The 18,376-nt window shown below is 45.7% G+C and overlaps 1 protein-coding gene across 2 annotated transcripts in view; it reads right to left on the reverse strand.

Annotated features, from left to right (window-relative positions):
• Nucleotides 1-18,134, reverse strand: part of LOC129384661 (uncharacterized) — a 46,121-nt gene extending 27,987 nt beyond the window's left edge. Inside the window, exons 1-3 of one of the 2 annotated variants that reach the window (XM_055070262.2) lie at nt 17,774-18,134; nt 9,994-10,100; nt 4,293-4,494 (exon numbers count right to left, since the gene is read on the reverse strand). In XM_055070262.2, coding sequence (XP_054926237.1) covers nt 4,293-4,494; nt 9,994-10,100; nt 17,774-17,875 — 411 coding nt within the window. In that variant the 5' untranslated portion in view covers nt 17,876-18,134. The remainder of the gene's footprint in view (nt 1-4,292; nt 4,495-9,993; nt 10,101-17,773) is intronic. The other variant, XM_055070261.1, reaches the window with a different exon arrangement.
• Nucleotides 18,135-18,376: the final 242 nt, after the last annotated feature.

Below are 18,376 nucleotides of genomic sequence, written 5' to 3' on the forward strand. Positions count from 1 at the left end.
ATACGAGCGTGCGCCCGTAACTGCCACTGCGGGACATGCGGAGCAGTGCCGCGAACTCACACGGGTTTTAACTTCAACTGACCAGGAGGAGCACCATAAGAGCCGCCGCACCGACAGCACCAACAGGACCAACTTCCTTTGTGGCACGCTTGTGTGGCCCTCCGTTCCTTAAGATGCAACTGGTCTCCCCGAAATTACATCCGCTTTGTCTTCTCAAGCGCAAACGCATAGTTGACCCTCTAGATTTTCATTGTCTGGTACATCTATAATGCGCTCCTGGCATCAGTTGTATTGTTCCTCTTTCACGCTGCCGCGATGACTAGGCCATATTAGCTGAGATTAATCCCAGCTTCTTCTGAACACACGCCCAACTCTCGGGCGACACACTCGCACCACCGGCGGCTCTCCGCTCTTCCTGCTTCTCTGACGCAGCCTTAATCTATCTCGAACTTGGGCACTTCGCGATATGTGGTGGAAGATGCAATAGCTAATTGGGACATGGGAGAGAGCGACAGTGACGCATGCACTCGCAGTCCAGCCAGCCTGCGGCTAATTATACTATTTATTGGCTAGATCCTTAACTGCTGACTACATCTACAGGTCTCCGCACGGGAAAGTACCATTTGACACATGATTTATGTTTATACGACACATGCTTATCACGTAAAGGACCGTTCCTTTCCAGGAAGTGGTTACAAGATAGCCAGATTCAAGATACACCAACCCTGTCGGAATTCAGCGAAGAAAGCCTTGTCTCCACAACATAGGTAGGCTCCACACACCGTGGCTACGGTGTGGGAGACAGCAAGGAAAGAATGATGCTTGTGGACGCTAGCCGAAGCAAGGCGTTGGTACTGAATTACGCTTCCTAGCAGCAATGCGACGTCAAATTTCAGATTATCGAATCTCCTTTTACAGCGTAAGCTGATATTGGTTCATTCCAATAGTCGTTTTAGTTGGCGATGTCGCCAGTGTCTCTCTCAACTATAGCCAGGAACGAGAAAAGCAATACCTTCTTCCCTCCGGGACAGAACCCGAGCACCTTGCGCGGGAGTCAGCTACTGAACCACTGCGCCACGCCAGCGCTTGCTAGATGCTGCGACAACATGCCTTATGCACGCTTCGTAGAGCACGAGGGGATACGCGATGCGAGATGTGCGCTGCCCATTGTTGATGAATGCACACTTTGCATTGTAGTTACATTGTGATATCGATATATATTGATATAGCTGCGTGTTGGTGTTGATGCAAGCAGTTGGGGACAAGCCATGCAACAGTTGCTTATGTAGCGGTAGGAGGTACATAGAGAAGTTCTGAGGAGCAAAAAAGTACACAAATTCTGAGTATAGTCGACTAAAGCGTCAGCATTGTTTCACTCGGCTCTGACTTCGTTTTTGCATAGTTTTGCCTACGTGCCTTTCCTATCTGATGCACATCTACCCATAGTCTTTCTGGGTGCGAAAACTGCTCACAAACTTTAGCAGACAATTGTTATGTTTCCTCGCCGCATCCGACCCCTTCGGTGCATTTGTACCGATTGAACTGGAATGTGAGTCCCGAACGTGCCTTGACAGGACAGAGCAATCGAAAGGAGCACCAGCTGGCGCGGAAGGGCGTGAGGTGTTGTGTGAGGGGACAGTTATCACCGCGAGGACATGCCACCCTCGCTGTCACTCTCGCAAACCTGTGTTATGCGCGCGTTCCTAGTCCACATAGAGTTCTCGCCTGTTTTCCGATTGCGCCTCGGTAAGACCCAATGAAAACAGTCCAAGCATATCAACGCGTTCGCTTGCATCGGAGGCATCCATAACTCGAAGAAAGCTCAGCCATGTTCAATTTGACGTTGGGCCACCCCGACATCTCAGGTATGCCCACACCTAAATTTCAGCTTGGCCCACCCCAATTTTGGTGTGGTTTGCCCACACCAAAATTTAGGTTGGCCTACCCCAAAGTTTAAGCTGGCTCACCCCCACATTTCAACTAAGTCCATCCCCAGGTTTAAGCTTTCCAATCCACAAATTCATATTGGCACACACCCAAATTTATCTTGGCCCAACTCCGCATTACAAGTTCGCCTATCCCCAAGCTAAATTTGGCATACGCAGAAAATGGGGGGACACTAGCGCACACATAAAAATGGGAATGTTCGTTCTTTTTTTTCTTTTTTGAAGTGACCATGTTCTTAGTACAATGACTTTCTGCGAGAACACCCCTTGCTACTGCCTTTCATTTTCTGCGCATGCCCCCTCTTCTATTATACACATGATGCGGGAACGCATTAAAATTTTGTTAGAAGTCAGCGCAGTGTATGCCGTCTCTCGCAGTCCTTGTCCTTCGCGCTGTACGTCGATTTTATCATGAATTACCAGCCAGCCCAAGAAACCACTCTAGACGTTTTTTAACACATCACCTGGAACGCCAATGCATTTCCCTGCAAAGTTCGGGAATTACTGCCTAGAAACTGGCGTCATCTTGAGAATTCTTTCCAAGTGGATCCGCTTTACGAACTCCACGGCTCGACATTGTAAATTATAGTGTGGGCCATAAGGTAATTAGTTAAAACTTCATTAGTGAGTTTATGTTAATTCGTCGATTATGTATTTCAAATCCGTGTGCACGTAATGTCGGCCTGTTTGAGTAGATCAGCTCATGAACTAGAATTGTGATATCTGCCACAGGCAACCTTTAAAGGTTTTTGAAAGTGTTCGCTGAAACACCCTGTAGAACTATCTTTGGAGCGTCGCTTTGGAGCGTGCCTTGAACTATCTTTGGAGCGTGCCTTGATAGGGGAATGGCTGACATTTTTTTTTTCCTTTAAGTTATTCCTTATCGCTTAAAGGCCTGTGATCTAACATAATCAGCTATCATAAGGATTAAAAGTTTCACTTTGCGAATTACGCATTTTTGTACAGATTAAAGTCATTACACCTTCCGCGGGCCAGGCCTGTGGAGCTCTTCAATAGGGGAATAAGATGTATACGTATATGCGAGAATGAAAAACCCGTTAGCACACTTTACCGAAATTCAACAGGATAGGTGACCATCTGCCACCACCCTGTTTCAAAAGCGATCGGAATATTTCATCGTCATCAGCAGCAGCAGCAGCAAGTTTCCGCTGTATTTGCTAGCTACCGCGGAAACATGATCTACACGCGCTGCCGCAGAAACATGCCCAATACATGCGTCCCAGCGCGCGACTACTCACGCGAAGCGTGATGCGCGCCACGTAGCGTCGATATGCGCACACTTTGAATTGCGGTGGCATATTATTGTTCCAGGCGGCACGCCATATAGCAGCGGCATGGGTAGCAGTACAAAGTAGACAGAAACTTTTAGAACGAAAAAGAAGCTTAGACCTGTATACAAGAATGCTTGAATGGAAAAAAAACGTATTTCACACCTCAATAACTCAAGGAGTCTAGGCGACTATTTGTGTCCTCTACTTTTCAAAGGAGATACCAATAAATCATCATCATCGTAAGCACCAGCATCATATCGTGCGACTTGTCACGCGAGGCGAGATGAGCGACGCGTAGCGTCGATACGTGCAGAATTTGCAATGCAGCTGAGTTGTATTCCACTAGGTGTAATGACACGTAGCGCTTGCATTGTATCGTACCACATGTCTAGAGATGCGACATGTTAACGGCGTAGTCTCCATCGCTGTGTTTACCCTTCGGTACACATTATGGCGTCCTCACGCAAGGTACGAACCGCTGCTGAAGAAGCGAGTCGTAGAACAGCGCGCGCCACTGCAAACAGGCGTCGTCGGGCTCAGCAGTCTCCTGTGCGGATTGCAGCGCAAGCCGCAGTTCGCCGTCGACGGCGGGTGGACGCTTCGTTCTCGAGAAAAACGATGCAAAGGGACTTACCTTTTTGTGCATGCTGCCGGAAATGGAGCTCCTGTGGAGCCACTCTTGCAGCTTACGTTGTCACTGTGCTGCGTTTGCCAGGCAGGCATGACATTTTTAATGAAGCAATGCAAACAGTAGTTGAGGTAGAAGGCTCCCTAAAGAAAGTTAACTGCTGGACTAGTCGGCAATCTTGCATACTGAAAAGATTTTGCGCCGAAAACAACACACACAAGAAAGACGACGACACCACGGACGACACCACGGACGACACCAAGCGCCTGTGGTGTTGTCGTCTTCCTTGTGTGTTGTATTTGGCGCAAAATCTTTTCAGTATGCTCCCTAAAGGGTGACTAAACTCCTGGCCTATATCTGAAGTTTGAAAGCGGTACTCGTGAGTGACCTCTTAAAGAACCCGGCAGCCTTACAGGAACGTCGTACCTGTATTTCTCCTTGCTTGGCCAACACCACACGAAAAACATGGGTGCCAGGTGTGACAACTACACCAGTTGTGCCTCTACCACTCGCATCCGTTCCGAGAGCCCTCGTTGATGCCTGCGCTGTCACTTTGTTCGAGGAGTCCAGGGTTGATTCGTAGAGGACTGACTCATCGTCGATAGCGTGTCGAAAACAAAAGTTGAACCTGCAAGCGCCACAAACGCGGAATTCAGTTATTTTGAAGGCGTTAGCTAATGATGAAAATATTTGCATGGTAGCATTGGCTAAAAAATGTTTCATTTTCGTGGAGCTTGACGGTCCAGCGCACGAAATCAAGCTCTCGTGCACATTTCCTTATTGTGTTTGAAAGAACCAGAGCTCAATCAAGAAATTTGGCCTAGTTTAAATATTTTCCATTGTGTGCCCTAATCTCTTTGGCTCACTTACAGGGCCAGCTAGGATTAGATGAACGATAAATTTTAACACGAAAATGACGAATTGATGTTGTAACAGTGGCCAAACATATATATATGAAATTTAGCTCACACAGGACACGCTAAAGAACAGATGCGAGGAAGGCTTGGTGCTAATATCATATGACGGCTTAGTAAACGTCGTTGAATACATGCCCTATATAGAAGGCGCCTTCCCGTTTGTGCTATTCCTCACGTAATGCAATACCAACTCGGCTATCAGTCTATTGTTTTCAATTAGTTGAACAAGGCAATTCTCAGCTTGTATCCGACGTTTTCTGAAAATAAATTGCTCATTCACCGTGAATACATTTTTGGCAGAACGAAAAGATGAAAGATGCTTCCTCTTTCGTTGCTCCGTATTGCGTTCCTTTTGATGCGCAAGAAAAAGTTCTTTTAATGATTGTCAAGTTAAGGACGTGCTTACCTCTCAAGCTGCACCTTGTGAGGTCGCAAACTGATTTTCTGACCGCACTGACAAAGGCGAGAGGACGAGATTTCTAGGAATATTGTTTTGATTCGATAATAACCACACAAGGAGAGTGGCATTGTTGTGGAAGTTTTCAATTAAGCATGTAGGACTTAAGCACAAAACATTTATTCAGCAGGTTCTATCAGTGTGATTCGATTTGTTCTTTTTCTTGATAAAAAGTAGTAAAAAGTGATATGCTTACGACAGTTGGGCAGCGCACAAAGAAAACCACAAAATTGAGTTATATCGACGCATGCTTATTTATGTGCGATCGGTGGGAGAAGAAAAACAAATCTGTCCGAAAGATTGCACGGATCTTTGAAAGGTAAGTTGAGAGAGAAACAAAATCGAGAAAGCAAATAAAAGATGAATAGGTAAGGGTGAAGCGTGCAGAAGAGAAGAAGCTGAAGAAGATAGGAAGGAGTAGGGTGATAGAGGAGGAGAACAAAGAAGTTATAAATGTCAATATGACGCTTGTTTGATCTGTTTGATATATGCGGGTTTATTGCAATTTTCCGGCAGCGGTCAAGTGAACGAAGATGTGGGAAACCTTTTTCGTGAAGAGGTACTACGGCGTAGTAGTAGTAAAAGGCTACCAAGCCCAGAAGAATTCTCCGATTGACCTTGTTGCGGACACAAGCACGGGTCGGCTCCTGGATACACTTCTAGATCGAGCTTCTGTGTCGCTAGAAGAGCTTGTTAAACGGGGTTTGGCGAAGGTGAACATTCCAGTTACCCTGCCTAACCAAGTGGATCTCGACAGACAGTTAAGTCATGCAGCGTGATATGACGAGAGATCAAACTATTATTTAGGTAATACCGATGCAACAACAATTTTCGCAACAGAATGCAATGGCGCAAACTCTCATGTCTGCTATTCGCCAGAAGATAAATCATCCAGTTGAAATTTTATGATGAGAAACTTTCAAAAGATCGTCTGATGACCCGAAGAATGGAGCAAATTTTATGAGGCCGCAGCAAGCTAGAGTGGTTGGCTGTCTGACCAAGACGTAGTTTTGAACATGTGATAATTTTTCAGTGTTGTAGTGACAGAGAGGCATAAGTTTCGGTTCTTAGAGAACGTTTGCGAACCTTGGTGCATGTGGAAAGAGATCTTGCAGACATTCCGAAGAAATAATGTTCTGCAACGGTGCCAGGTGCTGTTTGATCTTTTTAGGTCTAGTTCTCCAATTCAATACTTTCTTGAGAAGCAGTGACTCTTCTGACTTGCTGAATCAGAGTTGCCTTTAAGGTTGCCTTAGCGCTCGTAATTTACGTACTCCCAAGGAATTGGCAACGGCATGCCCAAAGTGCCAGAATCTATCGAAGCACTACACAGCTGCTACAAGCATTCCCCCACTACTGCTTTGAGAGGAGCTGTGAGGCGCGGCGAGATCTTCAGGGACAGTCACATCCTCAGTCCAGCAGCTAGGATGCAAGGGCGCCACAAGGAAGAGATAGTGAAAATATTAGACTGCGTGCAATCGACTCAGGCCCCAGTGACGCATTTCACTCATCAACAATGTACAAACAGAAACCAATGACACCAAAGCCTCAGTATGCTCGACCGAAATGAAGTAATACTATTTTAATGATTTCTTTAACCTTACTTCACATACAACATGGACAAGAGACAAAACCTGAGAGCTGTTGTCGACCGTGGAGCTTCTATATCGACACTCAAAAGAAGCAGAGCAAATGCAGAAGGCATATTTACAGGCAGATATTTACTTGTACGAGGTAATTACGATCGTTTAAAGGAACGCAGTGAATGACTAAGCTTAGGCTAGAATATCAGTCGCGGTACGCAGAAGTTCTTGCTTTCGTGTTAGAAGGGATCAAATATGACTTCTTTCTCTCTCGCCCGGACATGAAACCACTGAGGCTAAATATTCACTGGGACGACACTGTGTCTGTAAGACTCAATGACAATAATTCAATTCCATGCAAAGCGAATTCGCAGGCCGAAGAATAGAGACAGTATTCAGAAACTCGTCCTCCGTGGGAGGCTATCCTGCTGGTACCACAACATTGGAAGTCCCGCTTAAATTACACGACACCACTACAGTCCGGAAAAAAGTCATACAACCTACCGAGAAAAAATAACAAAGCTAAAACACGAGCTTCCAAATCTGCTAGATGCTGATATCATCCGTCCATCCGCATCGACGTTTGCATTGCATATCAGCATAGCCCCACAAAAAAACGATAACCTCAGACTGTGGACGGGCTATATGACGATGGACAACCAGCGTTCTGACCCTATTTTCAATGCCTCTAATGGACAACGTCACTGAGGAGGCAGGTAACACACACACACAGACGTGTGCGTGCGTGCGTGCGTGCGTGCGTGCGTGCGTGCGTGCGTGCGTGCGTGCGTGCGTGCGTGCGTGCGTGCGTGCGTGCGTGCGTGCGTGCGTGCGTGCGTGCGTGCGTGCGTGCGTGCGTGCGTGCGTGCGTGCGTGCGTGCGTGCGTGCGTGCGTGCGTGCGTGCGTGCGTGCGTGCGTGCGTGCGTGCGTGCGTGCGTGCGTGCGTGCGTGCGTGCGTGCGTGCGTGCGTGCGTGCGTGCGTGCGTGCGTGCGTGCGTGCGTGCGTGCGTGCGTGCGTGCGCGAAAGCCTCTGGGAAACGTCACTCCTAGAAGCAAACACCGCCTTTGGGACTCTATTTGACATTTATGAGTATTATAGTCTTCTTTTTGTTTTGAAAAACTTGCCCAGCTGGTTTCAGAATATAATTAAAACAATTCTGAATGATTTATTGGACGTTTCTGCTACGTTAATGTAGACGACCTCATTGTATGTTCCAAGAGTGAGTAATAACACGAAGAACACCTTTTGTATGTTCACTCTGCTTTGTCCAAAGCCATGCTCAAGGTTAACTTCAAGAAGAGTGAGTTTTTCAGAAACTATCTCCCTTTTTGGGGTGGAGTGCTGAATGGTACCGCCAAGAATACCAACGTGTCCCCTATGCTCATCGCTAAGCTTGTGAATCCATCTGATGTCCATTCGTGTCGCGTGTTTGTGGGAGTAGCCGGCCACTTCAGAGCGTTTATTCAAGACTATGCTATGAAGACATGGTTGTTATCAAGGTGGACGCGCAAAGATGTACTATTTGGATGGGCAGAAGAACGTTCCCCTTTTTTTCAGCATGTTTTCATTTTTCTTTTGTATATAAATTATTTTTTCGTCATGCACGTCGAAGTCAAGCTCAGCCTCGAATATGGTGTGCGCGCTTCTGTCAAGCTGCAGACCGCAGGTTTTGGCCCTGTCAACCACCAAACTTCATGTAACAAGCGCAAAGGCGGCGCCACATTGGCTTCGGCATGCTCTAACTCGCAATATTCCTTGGCGAGCAAATAATGTGCAGTGTATTGATGGGGCACAAGAAACCTTGCCCTTAGTCAAAGGTTAGTTATCGTGTTGCTCTTACGACTCTATTGAACCTGCTACAAGGATGACCCCACCACTTTAATTAGTTTAAATTGGGTATGCAGCAACTTCAAACAAAAATATGCATGCTCAATACATTTATTCACTCGCTATGCTAAATATTGTATTAACGACACGGTAAGGTTAACATAACTTCTCTTTTGGTCTTTCGTCAGTGAAAAAACCTTGCGAAAATACTATTTCGAAGTCAAATGATTACATGACATGTACCTGAGAATTTCATTACACTATTTCCACTATATATATATATGCACGAAGTAAACTCTACCGCCGCACGTTTCTTTATTTAATGATATCAATGAGAGAGTCGGCAATACAATCTTCAAGGTGCTTCTGGAACTTTCTCTCTCTGTGTGAAAGGTCAATATTTCGCATTGCTTTGTTTTGCAACATATATTTCCAACATATTCTACAGCCGCTACAGCCTGGCATATCCCCATCAATATGCCTGAACGTACGTTTAGCATCGTCACAATGTTTTATTGTTGTATTGTCAAGCTTTTGCCTGCTCTCAATGCCACCAATGACTCCGAAAAAAAATAAAACGATGGTTACAAATGGAAACAAATGAGTTTCATACGGCCTTTGCCGAAATAACTGAAGGAAATTTTATAATTACCCGAAAGCACATTTCTTTGCTCAAAAGTAGAAAACTCCATACAAGGACTGCTGTGTTCATCCTTTGGCTTAAGCGTTATCCGTATCGTCAAGTGGTCAACTTGAAGCCACCAACTGATTTTACATATGCCGTCGCAAGGGAGTAGAATAAACATATACACACCACTACAGCGGGGTTCAAGATTGATACATTATTTAGGCACAATACCTGAAAAGCAAAAGCAAAGCAAGGCTCCTAATGACTTTTTAAAAAGCATTATTATTCGCCGTAAAAACAATTTCGAGCAGTAAATCACCGTCGGTTATTGAACTTTTGGAACCATTGTGATATGGCGCCGCCACACAGAATCCCAATTGTAAGCTTTTACAGAGCGTAGGACTACCACCAAACAAGAACTGATGTTCTTGTACTTAAGTAAGATGCCCTGTCTGTGGTAGTACATTTTGTTACTTAATTTGCATGTTATACTGCTAGTTAGCAATTATTTATCTTACCACATTTCTCGCAGTGGACGCCTTTTACTTTATTTGAACCACCTAAATATTTTTGTTCTCAAATGTAAGCAAAGTAATGTTTATTATAACCTAATATTCCATCTAACCTGTAAACATTGGGCATATTCCTCACACATTAAGACAAAGAGGAACGAAAGACTAAATAAATTAAAAAATGGCTAAATCCTCGCTTACTTTTTGTTGTTCTCGGGCACAGCGAAGACGACGATAGCCGAAGAGTCTCCCACTGACATGCTGGTACTGAGGTTGAACGTAAAAGGGTTTTCGGTGAGGCCTTCTCCCTGAAAATGTACAAAATAAAGGTATTTCACCGTCAAACGCTGTGATCGACGTGTACAGCTGTATCATTGCAAAAAATATGGAGCACAAGATTTGCCCATTCTGCCAAAACAAATGCATTGATCTTCTTTTAGAATATACAAAAATGCATGTCATGAACAAATAAAAAGGAACACAGCCCGCAGACGTTTTGATGCGCAGCGAGGTGATGCAGACGTCTAACTTGTTCATGCCACGACGTGTTCCACGAAGTTTCCATGCGCAAGATTTCATAAATATTTGCATTCAGATAGTGAGGGAACTGCCCACTGGACTTTAATGTCGACACGGCCATTCCAAGTTTTTTTATATTCGTTTGTCCGGTGAAAGAATTTCGCATTAAGACGCACAAAAGTGTTATAATTCTGAGCACAGCTATCATAAAGTTTTCAGAAGCAAACACGTTCCTGTCTTTTACACAGGTAACTTGCAGAGCTGTCGAAGGTATGATCTGCACACTGTCAATGTCCTTCTCTGTCGGAATGTAGTTCTAGGGCGATATAACGTCGCACTATTGCAAACTTTTCTATTCCAACTCTGCAATGAGCCCTCGATTGATCAAAAGCTTCTTTGAGCCACCTCCACTTCGCCAGTCTATCACGAGACGTCACGAAAACTGCGCCGGCTCTACATCTGATATTAGATTATAACAAACAAAAGAAAAATAATTTTTCATTCGACGCCTTTTCGCGAATAGCCCTCTGCTATTGGTCAAGGGTTCACGAGCTGCGCCCACTTTACCTGTCTATCACGCGGCGTCACAATATCGCGCAAACTCACAGCGTCAAAGTTACGTGTATGCGTTAATAGGAATTATTATGCCGAATAAAACTGACATTCTTTCTGAATAGCCGGAGACAGCCCCATTCCGAAAGGAATAGGAGATGGCTGCCCCTCGATCGCTCAGGCACTGGCTACTCGCACCTGCCGAAGAGCATGGGTTTATTGACGTATAATAAGCTTTCCGTGTCGCCGTGCAACGTTATCGAGCTCTTTCAGCATGTTTACAACGTCGCTCAGCCAACACTTCTTTGCTGAGGATCCGTTTTAGGGGCATTCTTAACCTTCCCTTGCACGCCACCGCGATTTTCGACCAGCCAAAGCAAGCTGGTCGATAAGGGAAGGGGGAAGCGGACCAATTGCAGACGCCCGTACCACCCTCATTATCCGGTCATCTATTGCCAATACGCTGGTTAGGCCCAATCGAAACCCATCCATATAGCTCCTCGCTTATTTTCAGCCAATACGATAAGAAGTACCGCTCTATGTAGGTAATGTTATTCGTTTTGAAAGCGAGAAAATGTGACCTCCTTTAAACGAGGAATGCGTTTGACTGGGCTGTTCCGACAACGCTGCGGGTAAGCACTCCATACTTGCGTCAGCGGTTACGTAAATTTGACGGCATGAAACTGGAATAAAAGCACGTTGGAATAGTTTTACGGTATGTGACCCCTAATCACCATAGTCGGCGGCGTGAGAGAGATGTTACCGCTAAACGTTACCACTAAACGTAACACATGACATTCTCTACACATGCGCGTTGCATATTGTAAGTTACCGTGGCAGCTATCACCACTAACAGTGATTGTGGAACGTCATTTCAGCGCCCAGGCAGGGCACAGTCCAGAATAAACACTTTATTCCGTTGTCGCATTTCCTTTTAATGCAGAGTATTCTCCTCTGAATGCAGTCACTTTTTGTGGGGCGGGCCATTGCGAGAATGGCCGGGCATGCGGGGAAGTCGATGTCGGTGATGTTGCAGTCTCTATTTCGGTCCCAGTGGGGCTTCTGGTCATGTGCTACTGGTTATGTGCACTGGTTATGTGCACGGGTTGTGTGCCTGCGGGTCCACAGGGTGTGTTTCACCGGGCGCACATGACTGAATTTGCTACCTGGTTTCGACCGCTCCATCTGTGTATTTGGTATGTGCAACTTCGTATGTTCCAATAGGTTTAGCTGGTAGGTGCCACTGCATATATTGCACTGTATATGTGCTACAAAATAACTGCCTGTCACGTAACGCTTCGAGTTAAGCCTCCTACTGAGGTAGCCAGATGTTTTAGTCGCTGTCCTCAGAGCCAGAAATATGGCTTGATCAGCATTCGATTTGTCTCATTTCAGACTGAGCAAAAGTATTACCCATAAGTTGTTTTTATTTATAAGCCTACCCAGCTCTTTTGACGCTCTTAAGCCAACGGAGAATGCGGTGAGCCAGAAAAGTGGTCTGTTCTCGCCTCAGCTCTAGCGTTAGTATGACGCGATGACAATGCAGGGCTTTCCAAAACTCAAATTCTTCACATCATATTTTATTCCACCAAAATAATTATGTATCTCTGTGTTGTGCATTTAGACATTCCCACTATACTGCTTTGGTGGTCATCCAGTTTCACGCAGTGGAATGGCTGCCAATAATTTTTTTTATTACTACGCTCAAGTGCAGAACACGATGTGGTATTTTAAAGCACGAAGCTCTAGGCATGCCTACCGTAGTAATGCGGTAAGGTGAGGCATGTGGAGCAGGCTTAACATATCAGTGTGATGGCGGTCGGCGGACACGGCACCGCCACTTGACTATTAGAATGCTCATTAGAATATGACTTTTAGGTGCTTTTACGAGTCAACCCCGAGCGAGTAAAATGCAGTCGCTGCCATCTGATGTATCCCAACATATATATAGACCGTGATGTTTACTTCCTGTGGCGCCACGACCTTACTAATGTCGTAGGTTTCCACACGGACAACTACAAATTAAAGGAACTCGCGCATTTGTGCTAGCATGCTTATCACTTTGTGTGGTTGACATTATTGAGGCTCACACACCACACATAGACTCTACGTCTAGCCACAGGACAAGAAACCATGCTTCCTTAACCTGGCGACGCCACGCAGATTAGCTAACTTACGAAAATGTCACAGGTGACCAGCGCAATATTAACAGTGGCAACGCAGAGTTAAAAGGTACCATGTGCCGTAAACTTTAATATCGTGATCCTGTTAGTTACACTGGGCGCACAACGTGCAGCCAGTGCACACGTACAACTTCTCGAACTTTTGATATCGGAATGCGACAACAACTGCTTTTTCACCGCTTCACAATAGCTTGCCAATAAAATCTACCGTAAGCAATGACAAAGCCAGCATAGTGCCTGCTTCACAATGCTCCGAAGGATCAATGTGAGGGCATTCGTAGCAACGAATGATGCGAATTCAAACAAGTTGGCAATCATTCGTAACAAACACAAGTCACAAATGCGTTGCTCCCAAGTGGTACAAATGAGGCGCTGCAAGTTCACCGAGCTGCCGCTAGTGGCCTTAATTGCAGCGACGGCAGCCGTGGTTGGATTACTCACGGGGGAAACATTGCGGGAGGTGGGCGGTGTGTGCGGAGACCGAAATCGCGGCAAGATGAAACAATCGCAAAACTTTCGCGAAGAATATATAATATATATATATATATATATACGTATATTTTCAGGCCTTTGAGACCTTCTCTGCAGCGCGCACGAGTAAGCCTTTGAAACACGCACCATAACAGCACTCCTCGCATGGAGCATGCGCACCGATCGCGTTAGCGTAAGAACTCGCGCGAGGTCTGCTGGGCAGGTGGCTGTCCGATAAGACGGCAGCTGTGACGGCACTCGCGGATTTTTCGGGGTGGGTGCCTGGTGACGTGCTGGTGGGGCGAGGCACGTCTAGGTTTTTTTTTTTTCGAACGTCCTGCGGAGCGAGGGAAAAGTGTTTTTGCATACCGTCCGCGTGAACGAGTGTTCTTGTTTTGCGCTTTTGCGGCTGGGTACGCGCGCCCGGTTTGGTGCTTGCTTGCGTTTTCACCTTACGTATTGTGTTATCGACCGTAGTTTGCGGTGGGTGATTGTTTGTGGCGGCCATTCTTTCATCGCTCCCCTTTCCAGTACATTTGGTTGCCTCGCTTTCCTGGTGCTTGCTTCTTCGCCCTGTTTTCTGCTATCGGCCGCGAAACTGCGGTGCTTGAGTGCCTCGTTACAGCGTAAATTAAAGCGGTTTCTGTGCTTTGCGCTACTGGTCCCTTGTCGTGCTGGTATATATATATATATATATATATATATATATATATATATATACTGGTCTTGGCGCGTGAAATTTCACGGCAATCGGCTTTTCGAGCAGCAATTTCATCAAGACTGGACAGCGATGGAACAGCACGTGCAGCACGTACCAATATAGAAGCCTACCAATATAGCGAAACAAAACCCCACTGCGCGCCCTACGGAAATCCCGTTATCCGGCTACCTCAGCAAGCCTCCCAACTCTTACCACGGTTTTGAAACTGCCCCCTCTCCCTACACTACTCACACCATGTAGCACAACGACGCGCCCTACGAGCCCTACAACCTAACAAAAGCGCCCGCCAGATTTCGCAATCGAAGCCGTCCGGTACGCACGGCAATCTTGCTATCTGGCTACCACCGCTAGCCTGCCTAGACTTACCACGGTTTTAAAACTGCCACCATACACTACTAACACTATGCGCCACAACTGGCTTCCAAAAAATACAATCATTCGTTAGCTACGTATACAAAAAATACCAAGAAACGTAAAGGTATGAAAAGTAATATATATAGATTGCTCGGTTAACCTAACATTTGTAACAACCAAATGCGCGAAAACTAGAAGAAACATGGCTTTGGTGCGCTGCTCCTGCTGTGCTGAGAAGGTCCTTCTACCGGCACGTCTGTTTCCTTCGGCGTCACTCGGGAGTGTGACGATATATTTGAGACCCCGAGATCTTTGAGTGGCACCCTCTCGCGTGTTACGTCAGAGGAAGACTCCTCTGCCGGACCTGTGCTCGCTACGAGACGGCAACTTGGCGCTGTCGGCCGACCTGGTCTGCTCGAGTTTTTGAAATGTGAGCGTGCAGGTTTGCAGACCACAAAATACTGCATGTTCTAAGACACTATTTCCTGCGAAATATCGAGCGGAGTCGCCTTCGTCAACGCAGTTAATTGTGGATTGCTCTGAGCGTCGTCTGCTTGTCTTCATTTGGCAATGCCCGAGTATAGAATTGCTTTTTCGCCATTGCGGTTCCGCTGTGTTGGTGTACGCGTTATAGCATGTCGGCCCTTTTTTGACGACCTCTTGCAGCATTTCGTGTGCAGCTACTGCGTCTGTGCTGTGATTGTGTTTGTCTGTTAGTGTGGGCGACGTCTTTGGTCACCCGCTCTGTTGGCCACATACATTCAAATTTTGTTGCTGACCAGTGCGTTAAGCATATCACAAAATAGGTTTGGTGCAATTCTCAGTAAACGGTATGGTCGCTGCAGTGACTTGAGCCATGCCATGCTTTAGAAGAATTGACTCAAAGTGCGGTGGGAAACGCCTGATATAAGGTAGAGAAAAATTAATCGATAAAACAAAGTTCTAGTCTATTGCGGCGGTGCTCACCTTTGCAAGGTTATGTTAATTAAACTTGAATGCTTCCATCCTGACACAGGTTGCCTCTGAAGGCTAGTCGGCTCAGCTTCACCCTTTGTTTACTCGTTTCTGCCAGGGGTAGCGAGCACATTTCGCGGGCGAGATTCGTACAGAGAATTAGTCTTAAAATACCAGGTGACATTAGCTTGGATCACCATTCTGAATTTACCTTGTTCTCTAAAAGCGTCATACTTATTTAAAACAAAAATAAGAAAATTTAGGAGCGCAAGTTTGTTCGTACTTGAGCGATTATGTAGCTGCAACGCTAAACACGTAAGAAAAAAACAGCTAGGGATAGACGTACAAAGGCACAATAAAGTGTTCACGAGCGTTCCTGCGTTTTCGTTTTTATGTAGCAATATTTTTCTTTATTCCCACACTGATGAGGTTATGTCCTCCGAGTGGTCTCCTGTAGTATGAAAGTGCGCTCAACAGAAACACTCGTATGGGAACAAATTTTCGCATTAGAAAGGTCCAATAAGATTTACCTGCAAGAAAATAGTGTAACACATGCTTGACGACTGCAAAACATCATGGAGCGTGGTGCAAATAATATTCTTGATAAACCTTCTGCTGTTTAACAAATTAGATTTTTCCGGTCTGAGAAAATGTTCTGTAAATGGATCACAAAATGACCAAAATGATGAGCGAAATTTAAAACTTGTATTCACATACAATGCCACTTAGGCGACGCGAAATTTTGCGAATGAGCCCTCCGACCATACTCCATTTCCAAAGTTGCCGAGACTGTCAGTTACTCGCCCTTGCGATGTTTCATGAATTAGTCCTGAAATCGTTTCCCTGCCCGCGAAGGCTCTGCTTATATAACTATTTCTTTCGTTTGAAAATTGACATTCCGGGAGTTTACGTGGGAAAGCAACCATATAATTATGTGACGCACCGTAGTGGAGAATGCCTGATTCATTAGGCTACCTGAGATTGTCCAACGTACAACTAAATTTAGGTATACGCGAGCGCTCTCGGATTTCGCCCCTTGGCAATGCGGCCTCAGCCGCTGGTGTCGAATGAGCCATGAGCGGCCTCCAGCTTAGCAGCGCAACGTCAGAGGCACCGGGCGGCCGCATCGAGTGGTGATATCAGAGACAATATAGTATATACAACGTTTGTTGTCTTCCTAACACTGTCATTTATTGAATAAAACTATAAAGAAGTACATACAGTGATAGGTGAGCACCGTGCTAAGCGAGACACCGTCAGAGTGTGAGATAACGTAGGAAAATTAAGCTATTCTAGCCGGAGCGCAGCAGACGACCACGACTGACGTCGCTGGAGCACTGTTCACCGCGCCGCCATTGGTCGACCACGAGGTTAAGTATTACAGTAACCATGTGTATTCACCTTTGCTTGTGGTGAAAATTTGGGGCAGTGGGGTAATCGTGAACACTTCGCATTTTTTTTTTTCGACAGGGACACTCATACAACATGAAAACGCGTCTTAGCTATTGCGGTTAGACGATGGGTCACAAGATGTAGCAAACAGCGTTTCTACTTTGGCACACATCAGCGGTAAGCCCGTTACCGTAAACGATAAAAAGTGTGCCACCAAGCTAAAGCTATATATGGAATTGAATTGAATTCTTGACGTTTGACGTGCCGCAACCAGTATTTCATTATGAGGCATGCGTAGTGGGGGACTCGGGATTAATTTTGACCGCCAGGGGGACCTTTAACGTGCTCTCAATGCACAGCATGCGGACATTCTTGCATGTCGCCACTATCGAAATTCCGCCACCACCGCGAATTCTATATTACCATGATGCGCTAGAAATATGTTCTAAGCTGCTCTCACGTCAATATCTGCATGCGCCTAGTGCGCATCATTCCACTGCTTTTCGCGTGTTGCGACAAGTGGCAGCCGCGACCTCAGCCAAGTGCGAGAGAGGAAGTGCGGCCAAGACGACCAGATGAAACGTCCACGAGAAGATTACCGTAATGTTAGCCAGAAAAGAGCAAAGAATGTGTAATTTATACAAGGAAGTTACCAATTCATGTGACACTTACTATGCATACTTCTTACTTATCTCCATTATTAATCATTCAGCACTTATTTTTCATGTGATATGCTAGAGAATTCTCCTGGTTATTCCAAGCATTCCAATGGGCTTTCAGAGTTTTTTCCGTGCAGCCTTTCAAAAGACTAAATGGCTGCAAGACCAACACTCACCTTATAGTAGATGTGGTACCCCTTGAGCTCTCGCGTTGGTATCACCCAGCTGTCCTGTTGCTCAGTGAGTACCAAGTTTTTGTTGATGAGTGTGAGTGCCATGTTTCTACGCGAAAACGGAACGCTCCTAGAACACTTGGACGCGCAAAAAAAATGAAACGCTTTCTCGTGTGTCCGTTAGACCGCAGAGACCCGCAATGTCGATCTTGCTAGCACCAGGTGAAAGCAGTGCACTGCCGTCCCTTGATTCCCGGCTGCTATGAACCTGATTTACGTTTGCTCATTGAAAATGCTTGCAACGTTTTGTGGTCACGGAGGAATGAATAACCAGTGTCAATTCCTAGACCGGCGCCGCTTATGTCAATGTCTTACGCGTCAAGGTTTGATGAGCTTCTTCGGGCGGACAGAACAATTGACTATAACTTGGCGAAAGAGATCTCAAAATAGTATTTATAGTGCTGCCGCGGGAGTGCAGACGGGATAGTACTGAATAAAATATTATCTTCCAGGCGTTCTTTTTGTCGCCTTCGGCAAACTAAGGTGGCTTTATGTCTGGCGTGTAAATTTTGTATGAAATCTTCATTCGCCTATTAGTATTAACAC

This window comes from Dermacentor andersoni, chromosome 5 (assembly GCF_023375885.2).
Source record: "Dermacentor andersoni chromosome 5, qqDerAnde1_hic_scaffold, whole genome shotgun sequence".
NCBI lineage: Eukaryota > Metazoa > Arthropoda > Arachnida > Ixodida > Ixodidae > Dermacentor > Dermacentor andersoni.